Source organism: Pan troglodytes, chromosome X, assembly GCF_028858775.2.
Source record: "Pan troglodytes isolate AG18354 chromosome X, NHGRI_mPanTro3-v2.0_pri, whole genome shotgun sequence".
Taxonomy (NCBI): domain Eukaryota; kingdom Metazoa; phylum Chordata; class Mammalia; order Primates; family Hominidae; genus Pan; species Pan troglodytes.
The window spans coordinates 44,677,002-44,695,280 of NC_072421.2; the positions used below are offsets into that span (position 1 = coordinate 44,677,002).

General features: G+C 41.4%; 1 protein-coding gene across 3 annotated transcripts in view; it reads right to left on the minus strand.

Annotated features, from left to right (window-relative positions):
• Positions 1 to 18,279, minus strand: part of EFHC2 (EF-hand domain containing 2) — a 199,231-nt gene that overhangs the window by 81,250 nt on the left and 99,702 nt on the right. For all 3 annotated transcript variants that reach the window (XM_016947523.4, XM_063804773.1, XM_063804774.1), the window contains 4 exons: positions 17,932 to 18,100; positions 11,125 to 11,267; positions 8,301 to 8,497; positions 5,466 to 5,596 (listed from right to left, as the gene is read on the minus strand). In XM_016947523.4, coding sequence (XP_016803012.1) covers positions 5,466 to 5,596; positions 8,301 to 8,497; positions 11,125 to 11,267; positions 17,932 to 18,100 — 640 coding nt within the window. The remainder of the gene's footprint in view (positions 1 to 5,465; positions 5,597 to 8,300; positions 8,498 to 11,124; positions 11,268 to 17,931; positions 18,101 to 18,279) is intronic.

Sequence of the window (18,279 nt, forward strand, 5' to 3'; positions counted from 1 at the left end):
GAATGACCCCCACCATGAGTAAATATAAAGCTTATTGAAATACTGGAAACAAGATGTACCTTCCTATTACTGTTGTTGGTGACACCAGTTCACAACTATTGGGATAAAGCATTTTCACTTTCTGAGTATCCACCATGCACTAGTCAGCTACAATAAGAATTTTAATATCAGTATCAAATGTATTCATCACAACAGCTGTGTCCTATGTATTACTATCCCCATTTTACAGATGAAAAAATTATTCAGCAGCTTCCCCAAGGCCACTAAGCTGGTAAACAAGAGAGCCAAGAGCTAGATCTGGGTTTGCCAACTCCAAAACCAGTGATAAGAACTATTTCTATTATATTACCTCTTTTAGGAAGAATTTTAGTTTTACAAGGGAGAAAATCTCCTTGAGGTTCTAAATCTTAGAAGGAATTTATTACATGGATGTTCACAGGAGAGCTACTGACTCTGCAACTGATAATGGGGACCTGAAGAAAAAATCTGTAATAATTCACTATGTTCATTGAGGTCTGATACACTGGGTTCTGGAGGCATCTGGGAAAGACACAAGAGTGAACCAGGCATGGGCCCTGCCCTCTGAGAGCTTCCCCAGGTGGAGAGAAGAGACAAGCACTCAGCTAACCAAAATACACACAGGCTACATGGGGCCAGGTGTCATCTCTGATGGGTAGATCAAGGCTCAGGGAGGTGGCCAGAGAGATGGACTGACCACATCTTCCTTGGCATTGGGCTCTCCGTGCTGCTGCTGCTGCTGCTGCCTGTGGTTCAGAGTCCAGGGCCCTCACTGGGAAGCCCCACCCTGCCTATGTTCCCAACTGCATGAAATACTAGCCCTGCCAAGCTTAGTCCCTGCCCTGTTCCCTGCTGAAATCTGCCCACCACTGCCACCAGGTATCTATCCTAAGGCTCTAAGAAAGGTTATCTGCACTCTCTTGGATAACGATCAGCAGCTCTCACAGGCGAATCTGATAGACCATGCCAAAAAGATTCTAAAGAGGATCAATGAAACAGAAGCAGAAGTGGTGAATTCCCACAAGGCAAAAGAGAAATGTTCCCTACCCAAATAAAAAAATTAAAAAAAAAAAAAACAAAAACCATTCCCTACTTCTGTTTCCTGATGGCTGCCTGTCCCTGCATTCCATCAGGTCTATTCTGAGGCAAATATCTCCGAGAGGCCCACACATTAATCCATTATTGACCATGGCACCTTATACAGAGGTAGTTTATCAGCTCCTACCCTCAAAGTTTTTCTGAGAGGAGATGCACATCTCTGAGAAAAAGGGCAATGCTGAGGGCTTGGACCACTGCCCAGAGCAGCAGGTCTGGGCCCTGAAGCCCCAGGTGTATGCTGAGAGTGCCAGGTATCTAAGCAGAAGAGAGTCAGGGCCACAGAGGCCAAGCCCATAGGCCTATGCTGCAGTCCTGCCTTTGCTTGCCTCTGCTCTTCTCTACTATCTCAATGTACAAATTTGAAAAGAGAACATTTTACAAGAATATTATAAACTTACATTTTCAGAGTTTCCAGTTGTCAGAGCCTAGAAGGGACCTCAGAGACCAATATATGAACAAATGAGTGAGATACAGGTAGGTGAAGTGAGTTGCCCAAGTTACTTGGCTAGTGAGGATCAGGCCTAGCTTCTCCTTACTTCCCTAAGTAAGAGCCAGATGGCCCTTCCCTGGTGCAAGGAAATCAATTATTTACTTGATTGCTGCAAGCTTTAGACTGAACGTTCCTTGAGAAATAGGATCGTTCATTAAATTATTCAGCAAACCTCTATTGCACTTGGCAGGAGCTGATGTGGAGGCAGGGAAGCAAACAAGTAACAACTTGACAGGAGGCTACCAGTGAAGAGTAGGTATAAAGCATTTAGCACGATGCTTAGCCCCCAGTAAGTGCTCAATACATGGTGGCTTCTACAAAAGTATTCTTCTAGTGAGATGGAAATACGGAGCTAAAGGTAGGCAAACTCATGTGACACACTGATGCAGGGTTAAGAGCAGAAGAATGATCCGATCAGAGTTTAGGAAGGTCACTCTGGCAAAACTTTGCAGGATGAGAGTTAAGAAAAAGAGATCAGTTACACTGCTCTCCAGAGGGTCCAAGTAAACAGTGATGAAAAGCTGAACTACAACCGTGAAGCTGCAGATGTAAAGAAGGGAAAGTTCCCAGAGGTAGTTCAAGACGTATAATTCCAAAGGGTGAGTGGGAGAGGTCGAGAGAGGGGAGAGGGGAGACACAAAGCCAACACCTGGTCTGGACTCTTGGGGATGCCCATGATGGCCTTTATCAGGATACAGTCTCCTAGCTGCTACTTTATGAAAGAAGAAAATGAGATCAAGTTAGGGAAAGTTATTTTTGGGATGCCTAAGAGACATGCGAGGGGGAAACGTCCCAGAGGTATTCGTGTTTCCAGGTTTATAGCTCAGGAGAAAGGTCTGAGCTTGAAGAACTAGCATGGACACAATCAGCCTACAGGTCAAAGCCAAAGCAGTGAGGGCTAGATAAAATGTACACGTTCAGAACACATGTACACAGGGAGGGGAACATCATACACCGGGGCCTGTCGGGGGGTCGGGACCTAGGGGAGGGATAGCATCAGGAGAAATACGTAATGTAGATGATGGGTTGATGGGTGCAGCAAACCACCATGGCACGTGTATACCTAGGTAACAAACCTGCACGTTCTGCACATGTACCCCAGAATTTAAAGTATAATAAAAAAAAGAAAAAGAAAAAGAAGAAGGAAGGAAGGAAGGAAGGACAAAAGAAAAGAGAGAAGGTAGAACACAAAAGACACAAAAGCAGAGAATTATCTCAGAGAATTATTTCATCTGAGGCATATTAAACACTAAACAAAAAAAAAATGTACCCATTCAACTAGTATTTATTAACACCCTATTGTTTGCCAGACACTGAAATAAGTCATAAGGCTAAAGCAGAAAACAAGAAAGAGAAGGTCCCTGCCCTCAAAGAGGTTATATTCTGATGAGGAGAGTCAGAATACACACATACACACATACACATACATAATGAAAGGAAAATATTAGCTAGTAAAAGCACTGAGCAAAGAATTGAATTAGGGTATGATGTGATAGACATGGGCTATGTAGTTCCTTTTTCTTTGCTCAAAGAGTTTGAAAAGCATAAGATGGGGCTGAAGACGAGGTGCAGGGACCATTTGTGGGCTGAGCACAAATGAGCAGCCCCAAGCACAGAGGGCTCAGCATCCGGCACCAAGCATGTCATATGGATCGAGACATCTAGACTCTTGGTCTACGCTCTCATTTGAAGGCCATGCCATCACCTCCAAACTAGAACCCCCAGGAACAACTCTAGTGGTTCATTATTTCATTTAGTAACTATATGTATTGAGCCCAGCAGTAGGGGATGCTGCAGGGAACAACACCATTGAGTTCCCCGCCCTCAGAAAGCTCACATTCGAATAGGAGAAGACACACACAGCACATACACATAGATACCCCACCCCCAAGTAAACAGATCTCTAAATAAAATAACTGCAAGTTGTGCTAAGTGCTGTGAAAAAATATAAACAAGTGGCTAAGAATAACAGCAGGTGATCTACTCTAGATAGGATCTAGAAAGCCCCTCTGAATGAAAGCCCCTCTGGGAGTTGGCATTTGAGATGAGTCCTAGAGTGTGCCATGCAGAGGATGGTGGTGACTGCATTTCAGGCAGAGGGAACTTGGTGTGCATAGGCTCAGAGACAGGAAAGAGCTTGATGTGTTTGAGAAACCGAAAGACAGTCAGTAAGGCCAAAAGACAGGGCTGCAGAAAAAGAGGTGATGACACTGGAAATACAAACAGACTCACATCACTCAAGGCCTTGCTGGCTGCAGTCAAATGTTTGGATCTTATTGTGAGGACAATGGCAAGCCACTGAAGGATTTTTCAAGCCAGGCGAAACCTGATCTGAGTTTCATTTTAAGGAATTTCTGGGACGGGGAGGTCCTTCTTTTAGAGCATGCAGCTCCTTGAGGCCACCCCTCCAATCACAGCGTAGTGGCCCTTTATCCCACCCACAATTAGGGTCAGGCCTCCATCTGCAAAGCAACTTTTCCTCCTTGGATCGCCTGCCTGGCCTAAGTGCTTCCCAAAAAGCCCTATAAACTCACTAAAGTGTTTCCAATAGACTTTGCGAGTGCTGGAAAAATGGATGCTTTTGTAAAAGGACACAAATAATAAAACGAAACCACTCCCTCATTTCTGATGGAAATTTCTTGCTTTCACCTCCACTGCTTTCCATTAGCCCATGGCCTGTGTAATTGTCTCTGCTCTTTACTGTCTCCATTTATTTTCCAAAACACTATGAACATGTGTATGTGACTATGAACAATAACAAAGAACTATAAATTCTTATTGATCCCAGAAGGTTGGGAATTCTAAACAATAAAAATATGTCCTCTGACTGCTTCTCTCCAAAGAACATTTTGGAGACACAAAAGAGCTTTGTTAAAACAACAAATGAGCTCTTGGGACACTCTGGGCCTAATGGTGGGCTCCAGGCCACCAGGTAGTGATGCAATAGGCGACTGCAGACACAAAGTTGGAAAGACCTCCCTGCTACCCTCTCCTGGGCTCACTTCCTCATTTCTCAGCCCACATCTTGACTGCATCAAGCGGAGTTTACTATATAGCTTTCAGCCACTATCGTTGTCAGGAGCCAGAATTCTCAGCCTAAAGAGAAAGTCCCCTTTGTCCTCCATCCATGATTTAATTTATTCTCCTAAATGCTCCATTCACTTTGTTTTCAGCCTAAGAAGTCTCACAATTGTACTAGACCCTGAATTTGAATTTCCCTGTGTTTCTGCTGTTTGGAAATTTGCCTCGGTCAGCCACTGGATAGTCCCAGAATTCCGCTTCACCTTAGAGAAAATCTTAATCATGATTTGTTATAATATTTCCAACTACTGGCATATATTTTTCCCTCGATTCCTATATTTTCATGTCTTTCAGAATACGCATATGTGTGTAAGCACATGTATACACAGATGCATACATATCACCTTTGCTCTGATAATCGGTGAAGTTTTTACTATTTTCCAACTTCATCACATTCCTGGAGATGTCCCTCCTTTGTCCCCCAGATTTTGGTAGGGAGGAGGTGCTCTTAGCGGTGCTTTTTTCTGTCTTTCTCACTCAGATGCATCATTCCTGGCATTCTGCTGATCCTTCAACCTCCTGATTCATAAGACAATGTGACCAGCTGACTTTCTATGCTCTTGTCCCTCTGTTCCCATGTACAAACTCCTTTTATATGTAAATTCATAACATTTACTAGAGTATTAGTGGCCAAAACTTTACCACAAAATAATACAAACTCAAAGAAATGCCAATTCCTAACAAAAAATAGTTAACTGATTAGGAAAGAAATAGTTCTTTCTGTTCTTTGGACAACCTTGAGGGGAAAACAGGTGATTGTTAGCAGAATATGGCTTACCTGAATGTATTATAATCCACCATATTTGTGTGCTTAGAGTCAGCAGCTTTAAATACCTGCTTGAGCTCTCTGGATTTTCCTTCTTCTTGCTTCAGCTTTTGTAGGGCAAGTTTGAGGTTACTGAAAGGATACTGTAAGGGGGAAATGAAAGGAAAAACATATTTAAATATTCCTAACAGTTCAGGAGCCCAATCTTGCTGATGGCCAGCAAAGGGACTTCACACTGTGAATATGAAGTTAGCAGATTTGTCTTTGCAAAGAAACCAACACCAAGAAGGCATGACTAGCTTTGTATCTCCTCAATTAAAGCTTCTGGACAACAGCTGACATCAGCATAGGCCCCAGCTCTGAGGGAAATGAGCTTAAGGAACACCAGGCCACAGAGATCAGAAAACAACCCCTGCTTCCATCTCAGCCTCCTCCCTCTAACCCTTGGATAGTGGCCCAATATGTTGGGAGATCCTAATGGAGAAAATGGGGATTCAAAACTGGATAAGTAGCCCTCCATTTTCTCTAGATCTTTAGAATGGGGTCCCCCTGGAACTGCTGTCCATTAGGCAACCCACTGATGAGAGCAAGGCTGGGTATCAAAGATCCACGCAAGCACCCTAACCCTCGCACAGTCATTCTCTGGGCCGTCCACTGTTCCTGTCTCTTATCCTGTGACTAGCTTTTTGACTTGGTAAGAATACTTCTTGCATCCAGTGAAACATAAGGTCGTAAATAATTATAGGTAAGAGACCAAAAATGAGAAGATTAAATTTTAAAATAAAAATATTGATGGCAATTTAGTCTAAAGATCCCTCTCTCCCACCAGAAAATGATCCAGGTGGTTTGGCACCTATCGCAGACCCCTACTCCTCCCACTTTTTTTGCATTTCCTTTCATCTATTTCCATGACAGGATCTATTAGCTCTTTTGAAAAGATTCCTCAGGCTGATATTAAATAGTATAGCAATCTTTCTCTGCTTAGAATGTCTTTGTTAAGGGCAGTTTTAAAATAATGCAGTTTTGACTTGGGATGCTGATTCCAGATAATGTCCTACCCTGCTTTTATTGTCCTCAAAGGAAAAAAAAACCTTTATATCTTATATTTATGCTATGTATATTTTATATTAAGGTATAGGCTCACCCTCTGATTAGAAATAGAACTCTAATTTACAATAGCAACACTGATTGAGCTTACCATGGGCCTCATGGTTAGCTCAGCGCTTCATACACATTATCACATCTAATCTTCATAGCAATTCTATCAAATAGGCACTGTTGTTCCTCCCATTCCAAAGATGAAGAAACTGAAGTTCAGGAAAAATACAATATCTAAGGTCCCTCAGCTATTAATGTGGAGTCAGGTTCCCAAGCCAGGCCTGCTGGTCTCCAGAAATCTAAACTCCCAATTACTGAGTTTCTCATCTAGATTCAGTGTTTTCGAATAGCTACTGGTTCAAGGTTTTATGATAACCTGAATCCCTAAGACTACAAATGGAGAGATGGCATGGCAGCCATGGACGGCGCTTCTCAGGCCTCCTATCAAGAGAGACCCTGTGGAGAAGAGCATTGTTGGCTGACAGACTCCAGCTGCCATACCTTCCGGATTCACACAGAGTTCACAGGCAATGTCGCTGCTGGGGCCACACTCTCCCCAAGCTGTTCCCACCCAATGACACAGCACAGCAGGGGGACTAGAACCAGGTGATTCCTGCCTGACAGGGGACCTCTCTGATGGGCAGTCTGTGCTCTGGGGCTCCCCATCAGCCTGGTTGAGACTTTCTCAGAGCTGTGCTGTCAGCTGAGGCTCTCCCTACCCACCCCTCCTTCCTTTCGCTCTCCTTCCACAGGGGTTCAACCTGCCTCCCGGTCTGAAGGTCCCCCCTGCCCACTCCTTGCCCCCTCCCCCTTTATCCTTCTCAGAAATTTCCACCACAACATCTCTCACACTTCTCATTCTGTCTTGGCGTCTGCTTCTCAGAGGATCCAAACTGATATGAATGATGTGATGTACACAGAGACATCAATCTTAGCAACTTAACCCCAGCCATTTTATATATAAATGAGACAAAATTGGCACTGTATGTATATAAATGGCACATAAATATTATCACTTATAGGTAAACTTTTAAAATAAAATTTTCCAGATAGATTTTTCCATATTAGGCAATGACTCCCAAATAAACATGTTTGTACACCGAACTAGTCCACATTTAAAATCAAGATTTTATCAATATGTTATTTTTACCGAACAGCATTGCCATAATGGCACTTGCAGTAACAGTACCCATCTGCCATCTTATTTCAAAAAAAAAAAAACTCTTTGAGCTCACTGTTGCCAGTTTATCCTTAAATCCTTATTTAGGCCTCAGGTGGCTACTGTTATGGGAAGTTGCAAACCCAGCAACTATTCAGTTCCCTTGAGGTTTCTGTTTGTTCAGGTCTTGGCCTTCTCTGTTGGCCTGTGCCAATTAACTGGGACGGCACAGTGTGTGGCACCAGATTTTTCTTCCTTTCCTATAGTTGTTGAATTTCTTTCTGAAAACATTGTTAGCGTCAGCAGAAAACCCAGGAAACTTGATTCAACCCTGGCCCTGCCTCCTGCCTGTGCCTGGAATCCGTGATGCTGGGCAGAAGAGAACCCAGCATGTAAACAGAGTAGACAAGAACCTGGCCTCTGTGATGGGACATGTGGCCAAGTCACACGAATCCATTATTCATGCCCACATGTGTGAATGCACAATGTACAACTGGTGGCAAGATGAAGAAGAAAAGGCCCTAGAGAAAGAAAAACACAGACTGCGGAGGGCTGAGAGGCAAGTCAAGAATTATACAAAGTAAATTCACCTTATCTGTATTCTGCTCCATGTAGTTTAAGGTATACTCATCAGCATTGAGCAAACGAAATAGGTAACCATTCACATTCACCGTGACTCCAATGTACAGCTCCTCGGCCTTGATATATTCAGATAGTTCACTTTTAAAGACTTCTTGTCCAGGCTTCTTAACGCGACTTCTTTTCAAGAACATCCCACCAGCAATTCCTATAAAAAATAGAAAAGTTCATGAGCAGCCTTTATTCTTAAAAGAACCACGTGACTTGCCTTCAGAGTTACTTTATCTTCAAGCACAGACCACCATATAAGTTACCTGTGAACTCATATTGCCTGTTATTTTTGGACTTAAGGGAAGAATGAGGCAGTGAGTGAAGAAATAAGACTTCCTAGGTGAGGATGTTCAAGACAAAAAGCAAAGCCAGGCATGGTGGCATGTGCCTGCAGTCCCAGCAACGCAAGAGGCTGAGGCACGAGGATCACTTGAGGCCAGCAGTACAAGACCAGCCTGAGCAGCATAGCAAGATTCCATCTCAAAAAAACAAAAAAAAGAAAAAACAGAGAAAAAATGGTGTGTAATTCTAGCCTTTTCTTCTCTCTGTCTACTCCCTTCCCAGTCCAATAAACACTTGGCAAGGACCTCCTATATATGCCCAGCAGCATACTGGGAGTGTGGAACATCAGGAAGGCACTCATCTTTAGAGCACGTTTGAACAGTACCAGTTAGAAAATTCCTCACTTGTGCTTATTTCCACCTATTTGTCCCAGATGATGTCTTATACTTAATCTGACGTGCAGATTAGGTAGCAAATGCCCTACTTCTGTAAAGGAGATTACTTAAGTGTTTAAAGATAACTATGGGAGTCCCCTTAAGTCTTTTTTTCCTACAGGTAAAATTCCTTTGCTTCTTTTAGTAATGCCTCATATTTCTTACTTTCCAGAACTGTCATCATTTCATCTGTTCTCTTCTAGACATTATTTGTTTTGACCTCTTGGGAAGTAGCCAGTAGAGTTGAACAGGGAACTCCAGCATCTTCTGATACTGAACTGAAATCTACAGACCTATAAATATAGCCTGAGACCAGATAAGCTTTTTGGTCACTTCATCCCACTCCTCCTACCACATTCAGAAATGATAGGTGGTAAAAAGACACAGGCTTCCGAGCTCTGTCATTTGTTTGCTCGCTGGGTGATCTTTAGGAGTTATTTAATCTCTCTGAATTCTTATTGGTAAAATGGGAATCAGATGTGTGGAGGCCCTGAAAATGTACTTCTCAGGTCGCCTATAGTGGGGAACATAACTGATGGAAGGCCCCAGCTGCTGTGTTCTTAAATCAATCTTCAGGTGTGTGTTGAGGTCACTCTTCCCACAGGCTGCTGCCAACAGATGAGTGAGCAAGGCAGGGACAGTAAGACAGGCTCACTCCTACTAAACAAGGACTCCTCCAACTAGCAACTTTGCCTCAAGGACTCCCTGTCAACCTTGTCGAAATTTTCTTAGAATTTCACTGCAGTCTAAGACTCCCTCTTTCTTCCTTTCCTTTGTGCTTCACAGGCATCAGAACTGCACTACAGTCTGACAGCTCTCCCAGCCTCTTCTGGCTCCTTCCACATTTTCCCTCACCAGCATTCCCCCTCTTAAATCTCTTGCATATTTAATCCTGTCTTGGCATTTGCTTCTTAGATGAGCTGGACTAACACAAAACCTAACCTCATAAAGTCCTTGTAAGGATAATAGTAAGTTCTCAATCATGGCCACTAGGATTACTAGTAAGCTTGTTGTTGACTACCATCACTCCTTTCTATTTCATACATGCTGCAACTTGTTTGGCCACATCTTCCCCATTCTAAGTGTATAGAGTTGATTTTTGACCTGTAAGAGCATGACTTATATTCATCCCTATGCAATTTCATATTTTAAGATTTGATCCATTATTCAAATCACTCTGGAGCCTTAGTTATACAAGTTATTCCTTACTCATTGGTGTGCTAAGTAGCTCATACCAGCTCATAGGAGCTGACAGTTGAATTTTCAGAGATTTTGCAAGCCAGTTTTTAAACTCTTGGCTGCTTGAAATTGGCCATGGTTGGGGTATTCACACCATGGAAACTGGCAAACAGTACAAATCAGGGCTTTTAAAATCTTTTCAAAGAGCCAGTTAACCAGCACATCACTGATTATTCTTCCCAAATGCGTGTCTTCAGCACTGATAAAAGTTCTAAACATGTTGAGACAAAGAACAGGATCCTACAGTGCCATGATTGGGCAAGTCAATGCCTCTCCTCAGCAATGACGGTGGTACCAGCATATTACAGAGAGGCATTCTGTGGGCCTGAGTGCTGGAACCTTGGCAACAACCTCAACAGACAGAAGGACCAGATAAAGATGGACCCTGACGATTGAATTTGTGTACCTGGGATTCTTGTCTTACAGCCAAACAAAAATGTTGTAAGTGGGACTACCAAGAACACAGACTTCCTCTTGGCTTGCTGGCTACAAGTAAAACTAGTGGTACTCAGACCATGATTTTGAAGCCCTTGGGTTCCACAGAGGTGCCTCAGAGGCCACAGCGGAAGTGGGGATAGTGGCAAGAAGGAGGTAACCCCAGGTCTCCCAGCCCTAAGCCAACCAAAACTGTTCCACTTCTATCATTTTAAATGTTTAGGTTCCCATTTAAGAGATCTGTAAAAAGAACCCTATTGTTCAGGGTTTTTTTTTATAAAGCCTCTATTGTAGATAATCTAAGCTACAAAATCAGATCATGTTCCCTAATTTTCAACATGAAGAGACACTTAAAATGTTCTCAAGAAAATACTGTGAAGAGTATATCTCTTACCTGAATTCCTCTCTATAGGTTCAAACACTGAAATGGTGTCATCACCGAGATAATATGAAATAACAAACATCCTGTCCAAGTCAACACATTTGTCTGTGACTAGTTTTGCAAAAAAACGGAGTATATTGCTTTTGGAGCCATAGCTAAATGGAAGAGAAATGAGAGTTAGAGCATTATACAGGTAATCTTCCACATGTTTTTAAAAGTCTGCAAAAGATATAATATGGCTTTAATATAGTAGGCATAAACTGTCCAAAGTGAAAGAGTTCAACCATCTTCTAATTAAGGTTCTAAATCTAAATGCAGAGGAATTTTCTCAGTATACTAAGATATCTCTGATTCTTTACATGTCCTGGGTAACACATTGGGAAAATGAACCCAAAACAAACGTCATAAACCCACTGTTCAAACCAGCTGCACTAACAGGCTGTTCTCTAATGACAAGGCTAGTCACCAATCACAATAATCATGCTGGAAAGAAGAGCAAGCACCTAGCCCTACTGCCTGGGCAATCCTGGGCTCTGCCAGTATCTGGGGCTACCTCCCCCATTCACCACTCACTGTCTCATGCCCTTTACTTTTCTGTCTTCCAGCCCACATCCTCCCCTCTCAGACTCACTCCTCCAGCTCCCCAGCAACCCCCCAACTTCCTTCAAGGGAAAAATTAACTTTTCTTTTTCAAATGCTATAATAAATATGATAGACCCACCTTTTTTTTTTTAAATAGTGCTTATCACTCGTATTGTAAGCCATTACAAGTCTGTTTTCCAAGGACAAAGATTGTCTTATTAACCATTATCTAATATAATACTTTTTACATTGTAAGTATTCAATAAATGTTTATGGAAAATTGTTATGAGATCTGCATTGATTGGAATTTGCACTCAGAATTCTACGCATAAATAGAATAGTCTAGTAGACTAAAGATAGGATCAAATTATAGAATTAAAAGTTACCAAAGTTGATTGCCTGGTCACTGAAGAAATTGATTTATGGTCTGTAGCAGAAGCATGTCTGTGGATATCCGCTAGTGAAAGGTGGACTTTGTAAGAAACAGTAAACCCTTGGAGAGGTCTTTGATAACTAAAATCATTACCCCAGGGAGGTACACAGGAGAATAAACCATGTCCTCTGTCACAACTCTAAGCAGAGAAGTCTTCCCTTGCAGGGTCTCCTATACTGAAAATCATTCTTTCCTTGTGTTCACAGTGATTTAAAAAATAAACCAAGTATTTCTGATTTGCAGAGGCAAAAAGTGCTTTTCTCTGCTCCTTTCTCAGGCTGTACAAGAATCCGGGCTGAAAAAGGATAGCACCAAGATTCCTAGGCTTGAGGCCCCATGTGAGACGGTGTGCAGCAGTTTGGAAGGCTCACCCCAGAACAGCCTGAGCAAAGCAGCCAGGTCTGCATGGCTGTTTTCTCTGTACCCAGTTTCCAGGCTTCAGACAGACCTCATATAGTGTGGGGGGAAGCTATGCCTTGTCAACCATCTTCTCTGGTACATAATTGGATTTATATGTAACAAATAGATTTGGTAGCCCCTCTCACACAAGAAAGCCATAACATTTCAGATACTAGAAATATCACTGAAACAACTGAGGAAGGTCTAACTTCAGGAAAAGGAATATTACTGTAAATTTAACTTCTTATAATTTATAAGTGTACATGTTAAGTGTGGGTTTTTCACACGTTCAATATGCCTTTTTTTTCACCTAAATCTAGTGTTCTGGAGATCTCATCAATTGAGAATATAATCTACTCAATAAAACTTTTAGAATAGCAGTTCACAAAGTTTATTATATATAAAAGTCACCTGGGGAGCTTGTTAAATATATAGAATCCAGAGTCCAATCCCCAGAGATATGGGGGGATTCAGTAGTTAGCTCACATCTCCAGAAACCTGCATTATTAATAAGCACCCCAGAAGATTCTGATAAGGTGGTCCCCTGGGCATACTTTGAGAAGCACTGCAAATGTTTTCAGATATTTCCCTAATAACTACTTCTCAAACTTCCCAGAATATTCTTTTTTATCACAATGCTCCAGCTGACCACCTACTTATACCTCCTGCATCAATTGTAAGGCCACACCCAATTTAGCTCTATATAGACTTGTACTCTTGGATGGTTGTTTTAAAAATGTGTTTATTCCCGTTGTCCCCAAACAAATTATAAGTTCCTAGGTCCAGAAGCCATGTCTTAACTTTTTCTACATACAGCCCAGAGTTATCTAAAATCATTACCTCAAATTCTTCTCCCATTTTCTCTTGAATCCATTTCCATTAGGTTTGCTCTACCTAAACTGCTCTTGTAGAGGTCAACAATGATCTCCACGGTGCCAATTCCAATGCTTAATTTTTTGTGCCTATCTAACTTAACCAATCAGCAGCAATTGGCACAAATGATCACTCCTTCAGTGTTACTCTTGCTTCACTGGCTTCTGGGATCCAGCATTCTCTTGGTTTTGCTCCTACCTCCTTGTTTGCTCCTTTTTAGTCTCCTTTGTTGGTTCCTCCTTTTTTCCCCAAGCTCCTAATTGGGGATGTTCCAGAGTTTATTCCTTGGTCATGCTCTGCTCTAGGTATATTCACTCCCTTGGTGATCTCATCCAATCTCAAGGCTTTAATACAATTTGGTATCATGGCTTTAAATACCATCTACATGCTGATGGCATCCACATTCACCTATCTTCTGAACCCTATACTCACACATGTATCCAACTGCCTACTTGGTATTGCCACTTGATATCTAATAGACATCCTTAACTTAACTGGTTCTAAAACTGAACTTCTACTCTTGTCCCTAAACCTACCCTATCTCCAGTCTTTCTCATCTCAGTAGATGGCAACTCTACCCTTCCAGTTGCTCAAGCCCAAATCTTGAGAGTCATCTTAACTCCTCACTTCTTTCATACTTCATAACCAGTTTGTCAGGGAATCCCACTGGCCCTACCCTCAAAATAATTCCAGGATCCACTAATTAATTTCATCACTTCCACTGCGCTCACCCAGATCTGAGCCACCAAAACTTTTCTCTTGGACTACTGCAGTAGCTTCTTACCCAGTCTTAATTTCCACCACTGCCATCTATAGTCTGCTCTCAACACTACACTGGAATGGTTCTTTTAAGAAGAAAATCAGCTCAAGTCACTTCTCTGCTCAAATTTTCTAATGGCCCCCTTATCACTCAAAGTCAAAAGCATCCTTAAACAGTCTGTAGAGCCCTGTGTACCCAGTCCCCCATACACTCTCATCTCCTCTCTGTGTGCTCTGCTCTTTACTCATCTACTCCATCCATGTCGGCCTCCCGGATGCTCCTTGCACATCCCAAGCACACTTCTTGCTCAGGGCCTTTACACTGACTGTTCCTTTTGCCTGGAGCACATTTCCTCTCCTCAGTAAAGTCCATCAAGACCACACTATTTAAAATTGCAACCAGGAATGTTCCTCAGCCCCATACTCCCAATCTGCCTTTATTCTTTCCACAGCAACTTAATACCTTCTTTATTTTTTTCACAGTACTTAACGTCTTGTAAATACTTCATAATTTACTTATGTATTAATTGATGGTCCACCTCCCAGAACTAGAATATAAGTTCCACGATGGCAGGCCTTGGTGTCTATTCTGTTCACTGATGTATCACAAACACCCAGAACACTGCTTGGCACACAGCAGGGATTCAAGAACTAGTTATTCACTAAGATAATGAGTGGCTCATCCAGGGCTATACACCTACTAAAAACCTCAAATATATCTAGAGCTATAGAGTCTTATGGTTGGAAGACACATGAAGGCTTATTTTTATTAATGGGGAAACATTTTTAAAAGAAGGAAAAAAATGACTGGTGGGGACAGCAGATGGACAATATCTGTAACAAGACAGAGATGAAGATTAAACCATGAATTTTTGGATGCTATATGGTTATGACTGGCACAAGTCTGGTATAATAACCCTCCTGGTGAGAAGTCATCTGTCTCTTCTATCCATGATTAAGAACTGGATGAGTGAACATTTATTCTATTTGCTCACTTCTTCATCCATTCCTTCTCTTCTTAGACAAACTATTGATCCCCAAATATATAGCCAGCACTAACTCTTATGGAAGCAATAAAGCTGGCCCCTGCCCTCAAGGAGCTCTTGGTCTAAGAGGAGCCCACAAATTACATAAACAAGTCATTAAGATGCACTGTTATATGTATAGGTTCTGTCGAAAGACAGGTAAATTCCAGAAGTCAGATTTCCCTGGGTTCAGTTCCTAGTTCAGCTAAAAATTAGCTGTGTCACCTTGAGGAAGTTGTATGGCCTCTCTGAGCCTCAGTTTTCTCATGTAAAAAATGGGTACAATAACATTATCTACTTTCCAAGGATTTGATGATTAAATTAGATTAAGTATTGTAACATAGCACATAGTAACCACTAATGGCTTATTATGAGTAATCAGTAATAGTAGTAATATTATTATTAGAAATATAATCAACAGAGTACTGTGGGCACACAAAGAACAGAGTAACTAATTCAGCCTGGTGCAGCAAGAAAGATATTATCCTGGTTCTCCCTCCTCAGACTAGACAATCTGCCCAGCAGGCTACCGCAGTGATATCTACCCAGATAATAAAGAAGATCTTTATATCCATCAAAAGCTCATATGCTTTAATCTGAAACTATTCCCTCCAATGACTCATAGATCAGCATTAACCTCATAACAATAGCACCAAGTACATTTTTAATAGCAATATACATATAATCAATGTGTCATGTACAATTCCATGTCTCAATTCACAGTTTATTTGTATTTTAAAAAACTATTCTTTGTATGCTTTGTGAAATCATCTTCCTTAGGTTCTTACAGTTTTAAAACCTTGGGTTATTCAAACTCATCTATAAGTCTCCAGCCGAATGTGCTAGTTACTATGGAAACATGGTCCCTGTGTGAGAAGAGCTTGAGGAAAGTGTATTCCTGGCACAGATTGAGCAGTGGACAGAAAGAACAAAATGAGAGACATTTGTGCCTATACTACCATTCTCCAGCCATGACAACATGACAAGAACATGGAATACCATCTACAGTCAGTGTTCTGTGGGCAAGTTTACCCAGTGTAGACAGAAAGAGGGACTAAGTCAACTACTCACAAAGAACGGTTTTCCCCTGGGTTCCAGAAGCAACACCCTGGAAAATATTTCATCTTGTTTACTTATAAGAAAAATTCCCTCTCCTTTTACAATAGGGACATTCTTCCTGCCCACCTCCTTCGGGTGGCTGTCCTTAAAAACAGCAGTTAGCCATCAAAAATCCTACCCTGGAACCTCACCTAAACACTGTTCTCGATAAGGGAGGACAGAGTATAAGCTGGCAACCCTCTTATGTGATAAAAATCAGTGGTTCTCAAACACTGGTGTGTCTCAGAATCCACTGGAAGACGTGAGAAAATTCAGAATGTTGGGCCCCTTCCCCAGAGCTTCTATCTCAGTCAGTCTGGGGGTGGGGGAGACACAATAATTAGCATTTCTAAAAAGTACAGGGACCACTCCTGAGAAGCATCAAATCTAAAACTTAAAAATAGAACCCTAAAATCCTTAAAAGTAAAAGATTATTTCTAGAAAGACAAAGGACATCATGTCATAGCAAAGGCAGACTTTAAGACATTCTATATAATTCTTAATCAATTTTTACCACTTTTATAGATACAACATAACTACTGTTCTCTCTCCTTCAAATGTGCTACAACAGCACCTGACCCCAATCAATTTTATGAAATTCAGGATGTCTTTTTCTTCTCCTTCTCCTAGACTTACCACATTCCCTTTATCACTGCTTCTCCCCAGAATCTCCTGATCCATTATTTCCCTCACACAGGACTGTAACCCTTAGCCCACATCCTATTCAAGCATCTACAATGTTTCCCCACCACTTTTCCCCTGACTTCTTTCTCCAGGGCCTGCTCTCCCTGCAGAAGCAAAAAGTAGCCGAGGGCAGTGTCTACATTCTATATGCATGATTTACAGGCAGGTTTTTCTCCATGTCTATTAGGAATACTTCTGAAAGTCCATCATTTAAAATTATATTCAGCCAAGTGAGAAACCTATGGTTACTGAACTCAACCAACCTCTCAAGTGAAAACAACATTAATCACCAAATAACATTTTTAAAAACACGTATAAATCCTTGAAATCTCTATAGCAGGGGTTGGCAAACCACAGTCAGTGAGCCAAATCTACCAGGCCACCTGTTTTCATATGACTTTTGAGATAAGAATGGTTTTTACATTTTCAAATGGTTGGCAAAATCAAAATAAGAGTAATATTTTGTGATATGTAAAAATTACATGAAACTTGAATGTCAGTGTCCATAAAAAAAGTCTTATTGGAACACAGTCACACAATCATTTACATTCTGTCTGTGGTGCTTTCACGCTACAAAGGCAGATCTGAGTGGTTGTGACAGACACCGTATGGCCCACAAGGCCAAAAATATTTCCTATCTGACCCTTTAAGAAAGAGCTTGCTAACTCCTACTCTACATCTTTCCTATTTTCGGGAGACAGATATATAGATAGATATGGAAAGGCAACATAGACTAGAGATAATATTACTTTAGGGGCCTCCAGATGATACTTATTAAAATAAGCACTCAAGTAAGAACCTGTTAATACGTGCATGTTAATCAACCTCATTAAAAGCCTATAATAATGTCTCCCTGGACTTGCAATTAGATGAGCTGCGTGACATCTGTTTCGTCATGAGAACTATGTTATAAACCCCAAACACATTTGGGAAAGATCAGACTAAAATCATGGTTCCCTCAAGCACCTGTCTTTTTCCATAAACTTCTTGAAGTTCCTCCGATGAGGTGTGGGCTTGAGGTCTATGCAGTTACGGAGAGAATCCTCTTCAGAACCAAAACCGTTGTAAGGTGGAAATTTCCTTTCTATTTTTGGAGGAGGAGAAGGAGGCTTGCATGAAACTGAGGTAAAGTTCTCTAGAACAAAACAAAGGCAAACAAAACATCAATATTTTTTTTGCCCTGATTATGGCTGTTTTGAAAGGTTTGTTATGTTTTCAAGATGAACATGGAGATCTTTGTAGACTATTTTAAACTCTTTCAAACAAAACACAGCAAAATCCTGTGAGAGTACTTTTCAATCATGTTTACAAAAA